This window comes from Pristiophorus japonicus, chromosome 5 (assembly GCF_044704955.1).
Source record: "Pristiophorus japonicus isolate sPriJap1 chromosome 5, sPriJap1.hap1, whole genome shotgun sequence".
Taxonomy (NCBI): domain Eukaryota; kingdom Metazoa; phylum Chordata; class Chondrichthyes; family Pristiophoridae; genus Pristiophorus; species Pristiophorus japonicus.
Window position 1 is genome coordinate 15,998,120 of NC_091981.1, and position 15,815 is coordinate 16,013,934.

The following is a 15,815-nucleotide window of genomic DNA, read 5'->3' on the forward strand; positions in this document are numbered from 1 at the left end:
AAAACTGCTTTCTGTGCAACCTTGACCTCTGCAAAGGAAATGTATTAAGAGACAGAATGTTATGCACATTTTGTTATTGATGGGGCTGTTGACTGAAGCGGTGAATGCCATTTCATCTTGTGTGTCTGTAGAAGTTCAAGGTCTTTTTCACCGCGGTTAAGTTCCTTTCGTTTGGAATTTGTTATTGCATTGGTACATGCCTTGTCATTTGTTTTTGATACACTAGCAGGGTGATCTGACAGTACAACTTTAAAAAACAATTTAAATGAGCCAAGGATACGAATTGATAGTTCCTGCAAAGAAAACTTGAAACTGTTTTACTTTAAGGATACATTGTGTTATATAAAAAAATATATATTATTCATTCATGGGATGTGGGCATCACTGGCAAGGCCAGCATTTAATGCCCATATCTAAATGCCCTTGTGAATGTGGCGGTGAGCCGCCTTCTTGAACCGCTGCAGTCCATGTGATGAAGGTACTCCTACAGTGCTGTTATGGAGGGAGTTCCAGAATTTTGACCCAGCAACGATGAAGGAATGACGATATATTTCCAACTCATGATGGTGTGTGTGACTTAGAGGGGAATTTGGCGGTGGTGGTGTTTCCATGCGCCTGCTGCTCTTGTCCCTCTAGGTGGTCGGGTTTGGGAGGTTCTGTTTGTAAGGTTTTTGCTTTCCTTGTCCTTACTATAATTCTTTGACTCTGGGATTTACAGGAACAAAGCATACACGACACAGAGGTTTAGGCGCAACCCAAAACTATTAGTTTATTAAAACCAACAAAACACGGAAAAAACCCCTTCGAGATTTGGTTGAAGCATACAATCCCCCAATCGGGCTGGTCGTCGCCGATGCGGATTGTGGGCCCTGGAGCTGGGAATGATCGGTCCCTGTCCGTCTTCACCTGACTGCCACACTCCTCGAGAACGAGAGAGTGTCTTCCTGTGTGTTTCCCTGTCCATGTCCTTCCATCTTAAAGTCTTTTTGTCACAAAGCCCTCCCCCAACTAGTTTCAGTTGCTGGGCTTCTGAATGGCCGACGTCACATATCATCACACACCGGTAATTCAGCCACCGGAGATACACAGGGTCTGCGAGATTGAAGATGACTCCTCATCTTTGTTTCCTGCTCGTTGAAATACACACTTAATGTGGTTTCCTCTTCCTGTCGATGGGTGTGCCTGGTTGTCGGCTTGCAGATAAGCGTTTTTCTGATTCAGGCCATGAATTTAATCTGACCCCGTTGTTGGAGTGAAACCTGGAGCTCTGTCCAGTTGCTAATTTCTCCCATTGAAATCAATCGAGGCTTGCTCAAGATTCCAGGCCACATATTTCTATGAATGCTCCTTTTCAGCGTCAATCAGAAAAGCATTAAAACATCCCAATGTCCAGTATCAATGTCCTTCATCGATTCCAAAACCGTAGTTGGCTGTCGCCTCCTCCTGTGCTTCAAGTTTTAGTCTCCAGACCCTAGCATCTTCCTGTGCCCTGAGACAAATATTTTTGTGAACCTTATATGCTGAAAATGATCCGATGATCCCATGCATATCCTCGCCAATGTCCTTTAGTTTGGCCAGTACCATGAAGACTTCACCTCCACCCTTGGCTTTTGTTTGGCATTATCACCGATAGTTGTTCCAATCTGACAATTTAAGAAAATATTTAGTTAGAAATAGTATTCTTGTGGATCAGTACAGCTTTTAGTGTCTCCTTTAAAGTTTTTATTTTTATTTTGAGGAACACTGGTTTCGATATTGAGGCAGCTTCTATCAATAAAGACAATTAATATCACAAATATTTCTGTTTATATGGAAATACGATTTTATATGGAGAGGGTTGTCCTATGAGGAAAGATTGAGTAGATTGGGCTGATACTCTCCGGAGGTTAGAAGAATGAGAGGTGATCTCATTGAAACATATAAGGTTCTGAGGAGATTGACAGGGTAGATGCTGAGTGGTTGTTTCGCCTGGTTGGAGAGTGTAGAACTAGGGGGTATAGTCTCAGGATAAGAGGTTGGCTATTTAAGACTGAGATGAGGAGGAATGTCTTCACTCAGAGGGTAGACAATCTTTGGAATTATCTACCCCAAAGGGCTGGGGTTGTTCAGTCGGTGAATATATTCAAGGCTGAGATCAATAGATTTTTGTACTCTGAGGGAATCAAGGGATATGGGAAGAGGGCGGGAAAGTGGAGTTGGGTTGAAGATCAGCCATGATCTTATTGATTGGTGGAGCAGGCTCGAGAGGCTGCATGACCTACTTCTGCTCCTATTTCTTATGTTTCTCATGTTATATGCTAAAAAATATTGTAAAGCCAGTTATAATTAGTAGTTGTAGGTGAAGGGTACACTGAAAGAGGATTTTGAGGAAATTATTCTTGGACAATACCACGGAATCAGCAGCCTGTTTTTTAAACCACTGACACCTGGGAATCTCTGGCCAAAGACCGCCCTAAGTGGAGGAAGTGCATCTGGGAGGGCGCTGAGCACCTCGAGACTCGTCGCCGAGAGCATGCAGAAATCAAGTGCAGGCAGCGGAAAGAGCGTGCGGCAAACCAGTCCCACCCACCCCTTCCCTCAACGACTATCAGTCCCAACTGTGGCAGCGACTGTGGTTCTCGTATTAGACTGTACAGGCACCTAAGGACTCATTTTAAGAGTGGAAGCAAGTCTTCCTTGATTCCGAGGGACTGCCTATGGTGATGAGGATTAAACCCCACAAGTTTTTCTTCTCCACTGAAGTCAATGGAAAGGATAATCAGGAGGGATGTAATAAGGACTGCTGTTTCACTGTCGCCTGTTTTCTGCTTTTATCCAAGACTAATTTCACCCTCTTTGCTAGTTAAAAAAATATCTTGTTCTGAAACCAGGGTTAACTGATTAAGATACACTGTAGAAACTGGGATTGTTCTCCTTGGAGCAGGGAAGGCTAAGAGGAGATTTGATGGAGGTATTTAAATCATGAAGGGCTTCGATAAAGTCAATGAAGAGATACTGTTTCCAAAGGCTGAAGGGTCGGTAACTAAATTGCGCAGATTTAAGCTGATTGGCAAAAGAATGAGAGGTGAAATGAGGAAAAACTGTTTTACGGAACGAGTGGTTGGGATTTGCAATGCACTGCCTGATAGGGCGGTGGATACAGCTTCAATAATAGCCTTCGAAAAGGAATTGGATAACTACTTTGAAGGATAAAAGAATTGCAGGGATTATAAGGAAAGAACGGGGCAGTGGGACGAACAGGATTGCTCTTCGAAAGAGCCGGCGTAGACTCGAGGGGCCAAATAGAAACATCGAAACATAGAAAATAGGTGCAGGAGTAGGCCATTCAGCCCTTCTAGCCTGCACCGCCATTCAATGAGTTCATGGCTGAACATGAAACTTCAGTACCCCCTTCCTGCTTTCTCGCCATACCCCTTGATCCCCCGAGTAGTAAGGACTTCATCTAACTCCCTTTTGAATATATTTAGTGAATTGGCCTCAACCACTTTCTGTGGTAGAGAATTCCACAGGTTCACCACTCTCTGGGTGAAGAAGTTTCTCCTCATCTCGGTCCTAAATGGCTTACCCCTTATCCTTAGACTGTGACCCCTGGTTCTGGACTTCCCCAACATTGGGAACATTCTTCCTGCATCTAACCTGTCTAAACCCGTCAGAATTTTAAACATTTCTATGAGGTCCCCTCTCACTCTTCTACACTCCAGTGAATACAAGCCCAGTTGATCCAGTCTTTCTTGATAGGTCAGTCCCACCATCCCGGGAATCAGTCTGTTAAATCTTCACTGCACTCCCTCAATAGCAAGAATGTCCTTCCTCAAGTTAGGAGACCAAAACTGTACACAATACTCCAGGTGTGGCCTCACCAAGGCTCTGTACAACTGTAGCAACACCTCCCTGCCCCTGTACTCAAATCCCCTCGCTATGAAGGCCAACATGCCATTTGCTTTCTGAACCGCCTGCTGTACCTGCATGCCAACCTTCAATGACTGATGTACCATGACACCCAGGTCTCATTGCACCTTCCCTTTTCCTAATCTGTCACCATTCATAATAGCCTGTCTCTCTGTTTTTACCACCAAAGTGGATAACCTCACATTTATCCACATTATACTTCATCTGCCATTCATTTGCCCACTCACCTAACCTATCCAAGTCACTCTGCAGCCTCATAGCATCCACCTCGCAGCTCACACTGCCACCCAACTTAGTGTCATCCGCAAATTTGGAGATACTACATTTAATCCCCTCGTCTAAATCATTAATGTACAATGTAAACAGCTGGGGCCCCAGCACAGAACCTTGCGGTACCCCACTAGTCACTGCCTGCCATTCTGAAAAGTACCCATTTACTCCTACTCTTTGCTTCCTGTCTGACAACCAGTTCTCAATCCATGTCAGCACACTACCCCCAATCCCATGTGCTTTAACTTTGCACATTAATCTCTTGTGTGGGACCTTGTCAAAAGCCTTCTGAAAGTCCAAATATATCACATCAACTGGTTCTCCTTTGTCCACTTTACTGGAAACATCCTCAAAAAATTCCAGAAGATTTGTCAAGCATGATTTCCCTTTCACAAATCCATGCTGACTTGGACCTATCATGTCACCATTTTCCAAATGTGCTGCTATGACATCCTTAATAATTAAATGGCCTCCTCCTTGTAATAGCCTAGCATTCTAAAACGTTGCCTATTCGATTCCTACTTTACTTTCCTCTCAGTTGCAATAGGAGTAACGATGCTACAACTGACTTGGTATGGGCTTCCTATTCCTGATGAACTTTAGCTGGAAAATAAAAGTGTAGATGTTGGGTGAGGAGAGGGTTAGGCCTATCTGGAATAACCCCGTGGTTGAATAGCATTTCCAAATAGGATGGCGGCTCTCCCATGAAGAATGGACATTTGGGGAAAGTACCAGAGTGCAATTGGTACCCATGGAATCCTACCCCGCCAAGAGCCAGGAGAACATTTGGAAAAGATTGGGTGAGAGGGCGGACACAGTACAGGATTTGCTTAAAAGCCAATGCTTATTTATACATTTGTACTTATGCTTCCCTGATATTTTTTTTTCCAGCTTCACTCGAATGCAGATAAAGGCGATGGATCGGTCAAGTACATCCTTTCCGGGGAAGGTGCTGGTTCTATATTTGTTATTGATGACAGTACAGGAGACATTCACGCAACTAAAAGCCTGGATCGTGAGCAGAGGATACATTACATTCTACACGCACAAGCTTTGGACAGAAAAACCAACAAGCCCCTGGAGCCCGAGTCCGAGTTTATCATCAAGGTGCAGGACATAAACGACAATGCACCGGCCTTTCTGGAAGGACCGTACTCTGCTTCTGTCCCCGAAATGTCTGAAGTCGGTAAGTTTTGTTTGAATCATTTCCGTTCTCTGCCACGGCAGTGTAATTGGTGGAGCGAATGTTTTGGGTCAATGATTCTGCACATGTTGATATATTCCTTCTTTGCAAATTAATTCAATCTAAACTGTCAGGGGTGGCTATTGATATTAATTGGACATTGCCTTCATGAAGATGTATAGGCAGCCTAGCCCCTGATATTTCTGAACTCGTTTCCCCGGGGCTACAGAGAGGACCAGTGCCTTGTCAGGTCTCTGCCCCTTTGACGTTGCCCCTTGACTTCCACAAGTGGCTAGGACTGTCCTCGTGCTCGCAGTAGGTGCCTGTCGTGTGTCTCCATGGAAACGAGTGTAATGTATGCACCCTGTGAGATTGCTCACAGGTTGGTAAAGCTGTTGAATTGGGAGTGGCTTAACCTGTCACGTGGTGTTCACAAGACTCAATAAAACCCCAGCCAGTTGGGTTCGGGGGATCCACGACGAGGCAGGTGATTATGAGCTGGTGAATGAACCGGTAATGTGTAGTGTGATTGTTAACCCTTTGCTAATAAACCAACTAGTTTTTAATAGCAATGTGTTGCAATGAATTCTTAAGCAAAGAATCCGTGAAGCAAATACATTACATTACATTGGGTATTCCCGACCCTCCTATCTCAATTACCTCTTCTTATGACCAACGGGTGCCCATTTCCAATGATGCCCCCCAAAATGGCCGACCCCTTATCCTGAGACTGTGACCCCTATTTCTAGACTCCCCAGCCAGGGGAAATATCCTCCCAGCATCTACCCTGCCGAGCCCCTTCAGGATTTTATGTTTCAATGTGATCACCTCTCATTCTTCTAAACTCCAGGGAATAGAGGCCCAATCTATATTTGTTTATTAATGGGCCTGAGGATTTCTGAGATTGTTCTAGGCTGAGAAGAAGAAAGTCTCCATGAGATATGATTGCTTCTGTTTTATCGGGGCAGGGGTTGGTTACCTGTGGAAGGCAGCAGGCTTGGGTTGAGAGGCGGGGCATCCTGAACTTCCGAAATTTGTTGGATTGGTTTCAGGAACCAGAGTATATTTTGACTGAACTATCCGCTGGGAGATTAAACATGGCTCATAACCACCTGTGATGTGCAGAGTATCCCATGCTCACCCATATTTGTATTCATTGTAAATGATGTTCTCAAGTCACACGTAGCTGTTGTGACTCTTCTCCCTTCCCAAATATGTGGAAGAACAATGTAGTCACACATGTTTTCATAAAGACATTGGGCTGGATGTTTTGTTTTGTTGCCATATCTGTTTATGCCTGAGAGGGGTGATAGTAGCGGTGGAAATCATTTCCGGGTGGGCAGCCAGCTTCCGGGACATTTGGTGCCGGGTTTGCGGGGGGCGTGGAACAGTACCGCCTGGGAGTGGCGAGCCGATATGCAACGCCCCTGGTTGCGACACCGTATCCAAATTTGTTTCGCGCCCGGTTCGTAGCGCACCCTAGTGGGACCGCCTGGGAATGCGGGTGGTCTGAGCAGTACCGGCCGCAGTGAGGGAAGGAATGTCGACCTGAGGTAAGTGAGATTGTTTTTTATTTTTGCGATTTGTGTGGATGTGGCGTCAGTAATGTATCGGGAATGTTTTTGGTGGTGGGGTTTGTTATGGCTTCAGATGCTCTGATAATGACTGCACGACGCGAAGTGTCGTACTCGAACTGTAGTGACCTTAGTCCATTTAATGTAACTCCAGAGTGAGGATCACACCTGGTGGCCCGCCTTTTATACTAGGCCAGGCGCACCTGAACAGGTGACCTACAAGTCTCCCACTGCAGTGCCCTCTGGTGGCACACCTTGTGATAGTCTAAGCAGTAACCATGTAGGATACATGACAGGGTTTATTTTCAGATTTTTTTTCCCCCAAGGCCTGTGTTAGAGCACGCCGAGGCCGGCTGTTTACCTCGGGATTTTCAACCAGCCTAGCTGAAGAGTTGTGTAACGCCTCCCTTAGCGCTCCGCCCCACACTCAGGGCCCAGCTGGTGAATGTTGCGGCTGGAGACGCAAACCATTTTCCGGAGCAAACTTTACCGCTGCACCTGGATTAACGCCGCAACAGAGGCGAATTTAAAATAACAAACATAACTCCCGATAAAGTTACAAAAGACCAAATGAATGAAAACGATGATGGCCACAGAATGGGCATGACATGGGTTTTCTTATTCAATGAAGCAGAGCTCACTCAGCTCCTCCAGGCTGGATGAAGTCTCACTGCCCTGAATTAATGTGCACGCGTCCTTCAACGAAGAATTTTTAGCCAATAGCGGAAGTATGTTAGAAAGCAAAATTCTTTGGGTTACACAAGCACCCCCAGCAGTGCTGTTCTTTGTTAATTTCTCACATAATATAGCACTCGTTATGCAAATCCGAAGAGATACCATCAGATTTGCAAAGCATGAAGCTAGGAATCAGTTATGACTTTCAAAAGTAGTTGCTCATTGCAATGTTCTTAATGTATTGACTTTGGAAATGTCACGAGCATCCAGCTGTTTTCAAATTTTATCTGGTTCTCCCTGCAATGCGCTGTTTGTGTTTATGCATCTGAGACCTAAATCGCAGCTTTAATGTTGCAGTTCTACTCTGCTTGCTCTATTTGAATTGTGCTCTATTTGTAAAATATCTATCTGGCAATGGGCCATAAAGAGGATGACTTCTCATTTCCTAAAGTTTCTAGAAGTGAACTGTAAACTTTACAGAATTCTCATCGTTGTTTTCAAATCCCTCCATGGCCTTGCCCCTCCCTATCTCTGTAATCTCCTCCAGCCTCACAACCCCCCCGAGATGTCTTGTTTCCTCTAATTCTGCTCTCCTGAGCATCCCTGATTATAATCGCTCAACCATCGGTGGCCGTGCCTTCTGTTGCCTGGGCCCCAAGCTTTGGAACTCCCTGCCTAAACCTCTCCGCCTCTCTACCTCTCTTTCCTCCTTCAAGACGCTCCTTAAAACTTACTTCTTTTGGTCACCTGCGCTAATTTCTACTTATGCGGCTCGGTGCCAAATTGTTTTATCTCATAATACTCCTGTGAAGCACCTTGGGACATTTCACTGCATTAAAGGCGCTATACAAATACAAGTTGTTCTTGCTTTAGCGCTGAAAAGCCCTCCAGGTTCAATACCCTTTCTCCTTTGTTGTAAATTACCAATAGCTCATTTTGTATTCCCACGCCGCCACATTAGTCTTCCTTTAGCCTCTCCTTTCTCGAAGGGAGTGACCGACGCTGACGTATACAAGTGCCAACAGCTGTCTTGTGTCACATCTCAGTGGCTATTCAGCCGTGTGAGTCTGGCCAATGAGTGCAGCCGAGCTATTTGACCATGGGGGAATCACAGCCATTGGCAATCCTTTCCTCACCCCGATGCCCACAAATGCACTTGCAGCAGGAAGAGCATGATAACCAAAGACCAAGGGTTGGATTTTCCGGTGAGGTCCACCTCTGTTTTCGGCCCGGAGGGGCGGCAATGGCGGCAGTGAGCTCGTCTGGGCGGGCAGTCAGCTTCCAGCACCCCGCGGGGGGGTTTTCCGGGGCTGGTTTTGCGGGTGCCCGGAGCAGTACCGCCCAGAAGAGTTGAGCCGGTGTGCAATGCCCCTGGTTGCGACACCAGCGCACTTTTTGACTCCCGCCCGACCCGTACACCCCGCAGCGCTCCCTACTGGGACTGCCTGTGAAAATGGGCTGTCCAACCTATACCGGCTGCAGTGACGTAAGTAATGGCCACCTCAGGTAAGTGTGATTGTTATTTAATTTTTTTTTGTGATTTATGTTGTGGTGGCGTGGGCTATGTATTGGGTGGGTTTTTTCCAAGTTTTTTTTTCTCCTCTGGCCTCTCTCAGCGCGCTCCGAGGCCGGCTGTTTAGCTCGGGATTTTCGCTTGCTCAGCCGGCCTAGTGCCCTGAGAGAGGTGTAGAACGCCTCCCTTAACGCTCCGCCCCACACTCAGGGCCCAGCTGCCCAATTTTGCTGACTGAGGCGCAAGCTGTTCCCGGGCGCAAACTTTACCGCCCCGCCGCCATTACCGCCCCGAAATCAACAAAGCCGAAAATCCAGCCCTTGGATTGGATCGGAGAGCTTCCTCAGTCTGCATGGCTCAGCTTGCCAGATTGTGCACAGACAGCTGCTAATACCACGCATGAACATCTGAATATAAAATCAACCAAGTGACCTGCAATGTCCCCGGAGGTGAACCTGTCCCGTCACTTTGCCAGAGGGATGAAGCACGACAGAAGAACTGGAATGATAGCGGTGATCAGGGAAGATAGCTGGGGAAAGGTGAAAATGAGGGGAGGAGCTTCAATTCTAAAGCGAAACAGGTAAATCATTTGGAGGGAAGATTTCCACCGGTTGTTGCTTGGCGGCAACACTGTGGGAAGATTTCCAATTTTCTCTCATTCCAGTCAAATGGTAAAAGCAGGCTGTGGGAGCACAGTACAGTTCTGCTGGAGATACTGATTAGAGGAATATGAGCCATTGTGTCTCGTAATGTCATTAATTCCTAGTGGCCAAAGTGAATCTTCTCCCAAGAGAACCTCATTATTTAGTTTGAAGACAATCTTGTTTCTAAATCACCAGGAAGTACAATGGGTATCATATTTGCCCGCTGCTGATGATGAGCAAAGCATTTTCTGTTTAAAACTGACTCTTTTTCCAAATCTCTGCACAACATAAGTGGAATAAGCCAGTGTTTGAGCAAACACTGCCCCTTTGTTATTGAGAGGGATGCGCAGATCTCATTAGCTCATACACATCATATCTTACAAGATTTTCAGATTTCATATTACTCTTGTTACTAAACATAAATCATTTCAGACCAAGATGAATGTTATGGGTATGAATGTTGGGCATTATAAAATCACATAACAAATGAGACACTTGGTGAACCTTATTAGTAGTCAAGAGAGAATTTCTATTGCTTGCTGTATTCAGTTTAGATTTACAATATTTAGGTTTCATTACTTATCAAAAAGATTGCATAGAATTGTTGCTTATTGAAAACATTTTTTGATCCTATTTCATGTGACCGTTTATCCCTAGGCTTGAAAGAATTCTCAGACAAGATCACAATGCATTTAGACAAGTCTTGCCTATCCCAAATCTTTACGGCTGAATACTAAATATGTTGCAGAAAAAAAACAAGTGTGAGGATTTTCTCATTGGCTCAAATAAGCAACTGATTTGTTAAAACACAGAGCACAGGAACATTGGAACAAGAGGAGGCCATTCAGCCCCTCAAGCCTGTTTCACCAATCAATTTGATCATAGCTGATCTGTACCTGAACTCTATTTACCCACCTTTGTTTCATAATCGCTGGATACCCGTAGCCAACAAAAATCCATGGGCCACAGTCTTGAAAATTTTCATTCAGCCAACATCCACAGTCTTGTTGGGGAGAAAGTTCCAGATTTCCACTACCCTTTGTGTGAAGAAGCGCTCCATGATGTCATCCCTGAACGGCCTAGCTTCTAATTTTAAGATGATGCCCCCCCCGCCCTTTTGTTCTGGATTCCCACCACCAGATGAAATAGTTCATCAAAACAGAAAATGCTGGTAAAACTCAGCGCCTGTGGAGAGAGAAACATGGGCCGAAATAGCACACTGCCCCAAACGATTCACACCTACCATTTACAAACGGTTCCGTCCGCCCCAACACATGGGGCGGACAATCCGGAGAAATTCAGGTGTTGGTGCTTTTTTTCTAAGTGGGGCGGAGGTGGTCTCATCATGGGGGGTGGAAGTGATGCCAGGTCAGACTAACCGACGCTCAAAGTCATCGGCGCCAAGCTGATGACGTCATCGCCCTTCAGTTAACGGGGAGGGCCGCTGTGAACTCTGCAGCCACTTCAGTGGCAAACACTGGGCCACCAGGGAGGGTTTCGGTCGGGCCAGCAGCCTGGCACCCGAGAGGGGGTTCCAGGCTGCCTGTTGGCGGCCCGGCCGAACCTGCGGCCACAATTGTCGGCCCGACCTGGCAGTCGGCTGAGAAATAAAAATAACATGGCGTCACTGGCAGCACCACCTCCCCTTTAAGAGCGGCTGCGCTGCCCAGCCACACAAAGGGTACCGACAGAAAAAGCTGTGGGGGCACCTATCGGAGGCAGCGCCACTCCCGCAGGGAAATTCCGGGAAAGGGGTTGCCACCGGTCAGTAAGTGGTGTGTGCCGCGGCGGGAAAATGGGCGGAACGGTCCCCTGCATCACTCCAAACCTGAGGGTCGGCAATTTTTAAAATGGTGGCCCCATCCCGCGGAGACTTGGCGGCCATTCTGCACCGACCACTGGACACCGCTTTCAGGCGGTCACGTGCCTTACAGAAAGGGATAATCTCGGCCCATCAGAGTGAAGATATTCCTCCTCATCTCAGTGGTAAATGGCTGACCCCTTATCCTGAGACTATGCCCGCTAGTTCTAGACTTTCCAGCCACGGGAAGCAGCCTCTCAGTCTCTACCCTGTCATGCCCTCTAAGAATTTCATGCGTTTCATTGAGATCACCTCACATTCTTCTAAGCTCCAGAGCATATGGGCCCAATCTACTCAATCTCTCCTCATAGGACAACCCTCTCAGCCCCTCGTAGCCATTCCTGGATTCACTCTCACCAGGGCTGATTTTCAGTGCATCTGCCTGGCATAATCGGGAGTAACGGTGACCTGAATATAGTGTTGGCTCACTCACTCTCCCACTTACGCTGTCACTCCCGCCACATGAGGAGGGGTAAGTGGCACTTCAACTAGACTGGAGTTTGATATTTTGATATATCAAATAACAGCATTGATGTTTGATGTCTCCAAGATGAGAGGAGACTGGTTGGTGTCCTGTTTCTGACTGCTCCATTTTTGATTGGGGTGGAGGAGCGGTGAGAGATCGGGGCCCAGGAGAGGTGAGGGTTCGGGGCCCAGGAGAGGCGAGGGCCCAGGGGCAGCATGGGTCAGCCCACACTGCAATCTGTGCGTGCGCACTAGGCCCGTGCAGCAGAGCTTGGTCTCCAGTCGTCTTGGGTAATCCTTGCCACTGGATCAAGACCTAGCTCTGTCAAGCCCATGTGGTGGCTGGTGTGCAACGGCCACCCCACGTTAAAAAAATCCACGCACAGGCATCTTCCACCCTTCAGTATGTAGTTCGGGACCAATAATGTCAGGTCCCTCATTGAAACACCTGTGAACTCATCCCTTTTTGGTGTGAAAGCAAGTCATCCTCGATACGAGGGACTGCCTAATACTATAATGAGGAGGGGTCTGAAATGGTCGGGCCAGAGGTCCATCTGTTTCAGGTGGGAAGCCTGATGTACATAGGGTCACCATTGCAATTCTGTGCTACAAATGGTGTAGTTACCTTTTGATACTTTCCCAGATCAAACAACCTGTCATTGCTCAAAGTCTACATGCACACATGAAGAACTATCACTGACTGATGAGCATTAACATCCCGCGATAGTCCTAATGTTTGGCATTTTAACGTGGTAGAATGGGGGCACGCATTTTTATCTCCAGGCACTTCTGTTCTGTTCTAGCTGTGATAACAACAACTCGCATTCAGATCGTGTCACGAACGTAGGAAAACGTCCCAACGTGCTTCAGCTGCCTCAGCCCTCAGATTGGGAATTCCCTCCCAAACCTCCCCACTTCACTCTCCTCCTTTAAGACGCTCCTTAAAACCAACCTCTTTGACCGAGCTTTTGGTCAATCTCATAATAACTTTCACTTGGCCAATATTTATCCCGCAATCAACATAACAAAAACAGATCATCTGGTCATTCTCACATTGCTGTTTGTGGGAGGTTGTTGGTGAGTGGGCTGCCACGTTTCCCACAGTGCTCACAGTGACTACACTCCAAAAATGACTTCATTGGCTGTAAAGCGCTTTGAGGCGTCCGGTGGTCGTGAAAGGTGCTATATAAATGCAAGTCTTTCTTTCTTTTTTTTCTCCCCTTTTCTCACTCTCTCAGAATGATGTGTCCATATAATAGGTAGACTTAATTCCATTGAACAATTATCAAATTGTAGTTTTGCAAATTAGGCTCTTCAACATATTCTCTGTTTAAAATGCACAAAGCGGGTGAATCTCCACAGGAATTATCCACTGATTCTCAGTTCCGGTGGTTGAGTAGGAGAACTCTTGTGGTAATTCACTCATTGTGTATTTAAAACTATTACTGCTCCCACGACCTAAAATTGTTCTGTCTCTTTATGTCTTCATGTCATCATCCCCAACTGCAGCGCAGGCATTTGGCTCTCTGTTTGTGTTTCTCAAAACAGAAAATATCGTTGACTTCACTGATATTTTTGGTAAATGTAATACTACTTGCCTTCTCAATAACGGAAGCAGTTGAACTAACTTGAAGCATTCTTGGGTCTCTGAAGCAAGCTCTGAATCGTAATCTCAAACTAAAACTTCCAGTTTATAATATGGGAAAGGTTAAACAACCGGAATTCAAAGGATTTGCAACACATTAGCATGACCTCGACAGGCACTAACGATTTCAAACTTTTAAAATATTCGCTGTTTGCGCTCCAAGAAGGAAGCAGAGCGGTAAATCAAGCGTTTCACTTCCTTCTTGGGGCGCAATCAGCAGCAGGCGGTAAGTTCAGCGGCGTTGCACACTGGGCCTTACAGCACTGCCGCGTTTAAAGGGCCCTTCCCTCCCTTAAAGGGAAAGGCCATCGCTGCAAGCTCTGCAAAATAATAAACAACTTACTTGGACCACCAAGGAAGCGGTGAACCTGCGCGATCAGCCCGATACTCAAGCACAATGCCGGGCTAATCGATTGCAGAAAGGAACCCGTGAAAAAAGCTGGAAGAAAAAAGGTATGTTTTTTTTTGTTACTTGCCTTGGCTTTTAAGCATTGCCCCGGGTAGCAGCCGGCCGCCCGACCCATGCCTCCTGTAGCTGCCGAAGTTTTCGCCTGGGGGCGCAAGGCAATTTGGCGTCCAGGGACGCTAACGGGGTGATGCACACGGTGACGCGCCACGATCTCCGGGCAAAGGAGATCGGGGCGCAATGTCGTAGCGTCACCACAAACCTCCTGCCAAATATGACGGGAGTTGAGGTTATCACCGTGCCTGGTCGCATAGCCACCCCGGGGGCACTAAAGGGAGGTACAGAGCCACCCAATTTCACCCCCAAAGCCTTGTTGAAAGAGGTATAACTTAGTTTTTAACGGTGTACTGACGGCTGAAAAACCATTCTGACCCTGAAAAACAAATTTTATATTTGTGGGATGTCACATTTTCCATTAATATGTTTAAGAATACACGTTTTTAATATATTATTATTTTTTAATTTTGTTTATGATATTTCAACTTCTACCTGAATCATATCTGTATGCCTCAATCTTTGTTTCTCTGTAAATCTTATAAAAAGTAAGTCAGAAGCAGTGCATTTTACTTCCTGGTTTGCTGTCTGTGAGAATATGATTGGCTGGTTCGCCAGCTTGATGACATCACTGCTGCTGAACGCTTAGGGTTAGTTTGATTTGGCACCAGATTCAAACAAATGTTGGGAAAGCTGAAATTCATGGTGGTTATGTTACTAGAATAGTAATCCAGAGGCCTGGACTAATAATCTGGGACGTGAGTTCAAATCCCACCGCAGCAGCTGGGGAATTTAAATTCAGTTAACTAAATAAATCTGGAATAAAAAGCTTGTGTCAGCAGTAGTGGTGACCAGGAAAACGGTCGGATTGATATAAAAACCCAACTGGTTCACTAATGTCCTTTATGGAAGGAAATCTGCCATCATTACATGTGACTCCAGACCCACAGCAATGTGGTTGACTCTTACCTGCCCTCTGAGATGGCCGAGCGAGCCACTCAGTTGTACTAAACTGCTACGACAAAATCAAGGTGGGAGTACCTTCACCACGCAGACTGCAGCGGTTCAAGGTGGTGGCTCACCATGATCTTCTCAAGGGCGAGTAGGGATGGGCAATAAATGCTGGCCTTGATGTTATGTATTTGCTTCATAGGTTCGTTGCTTCAGAATTAATAGCAACACATCGCTATTAAGAACGAGTTGGTTAATTAGCAAAGGTTTAACAATCACTCTGCACATTGCCAGTTCATCCATCAGGCTCAGCCATCTGCCCCAACTGGCTGGAGTTTTATTGAGTCTTGTGAACATCGTGTGACTGGCTAAGCTGCTCCCAACTCAACAACTCTACAACTATTTTAGTTGCACCTGAAAAACAATTGTAAATCAAGTGCAGTCTGTTTAAAGGGGAGGCACCAAAACCGACACATTAAACAAATTAACTTTTAACAATAATGGTTCAAATTAAAATTTGATTGCCCGGGGTGATGATGTACTCCAGCCCCTCCGGCGCCCACCTCTCGCGGAAGGCCGCGAGCATACCGGTGGACACCGCATGCTCCATCTCCAGGGACACCCTGGCCCGGATGTAGGCGCGGAAGTGAGGCAGACAGTCGGGC

General features: G+C 46.3%; 1 protein-coding gene across 1 annotated transcript in view; it reads left to right on the plus strand.

Moving 5' to 3' along the window:
- The window catches only part of LOC139263748 (cadherin-18-like), a 330,093-nt gene that overhangs the window by 62,768 nt on the left and 251,510 nt on the right, over positions 1–15,815 (plus strand). The window contains exon 2 of the mRNA XM_070879786.1: positions 5,071–5,365. Within this exon, the coding sequence (XP_070735887.1) occupies positions 5,071–5,365 (295 nt within the window). The remainder of the gene's footprint in view (positions 1–5,070; positions 5,366–15,815) is intronic.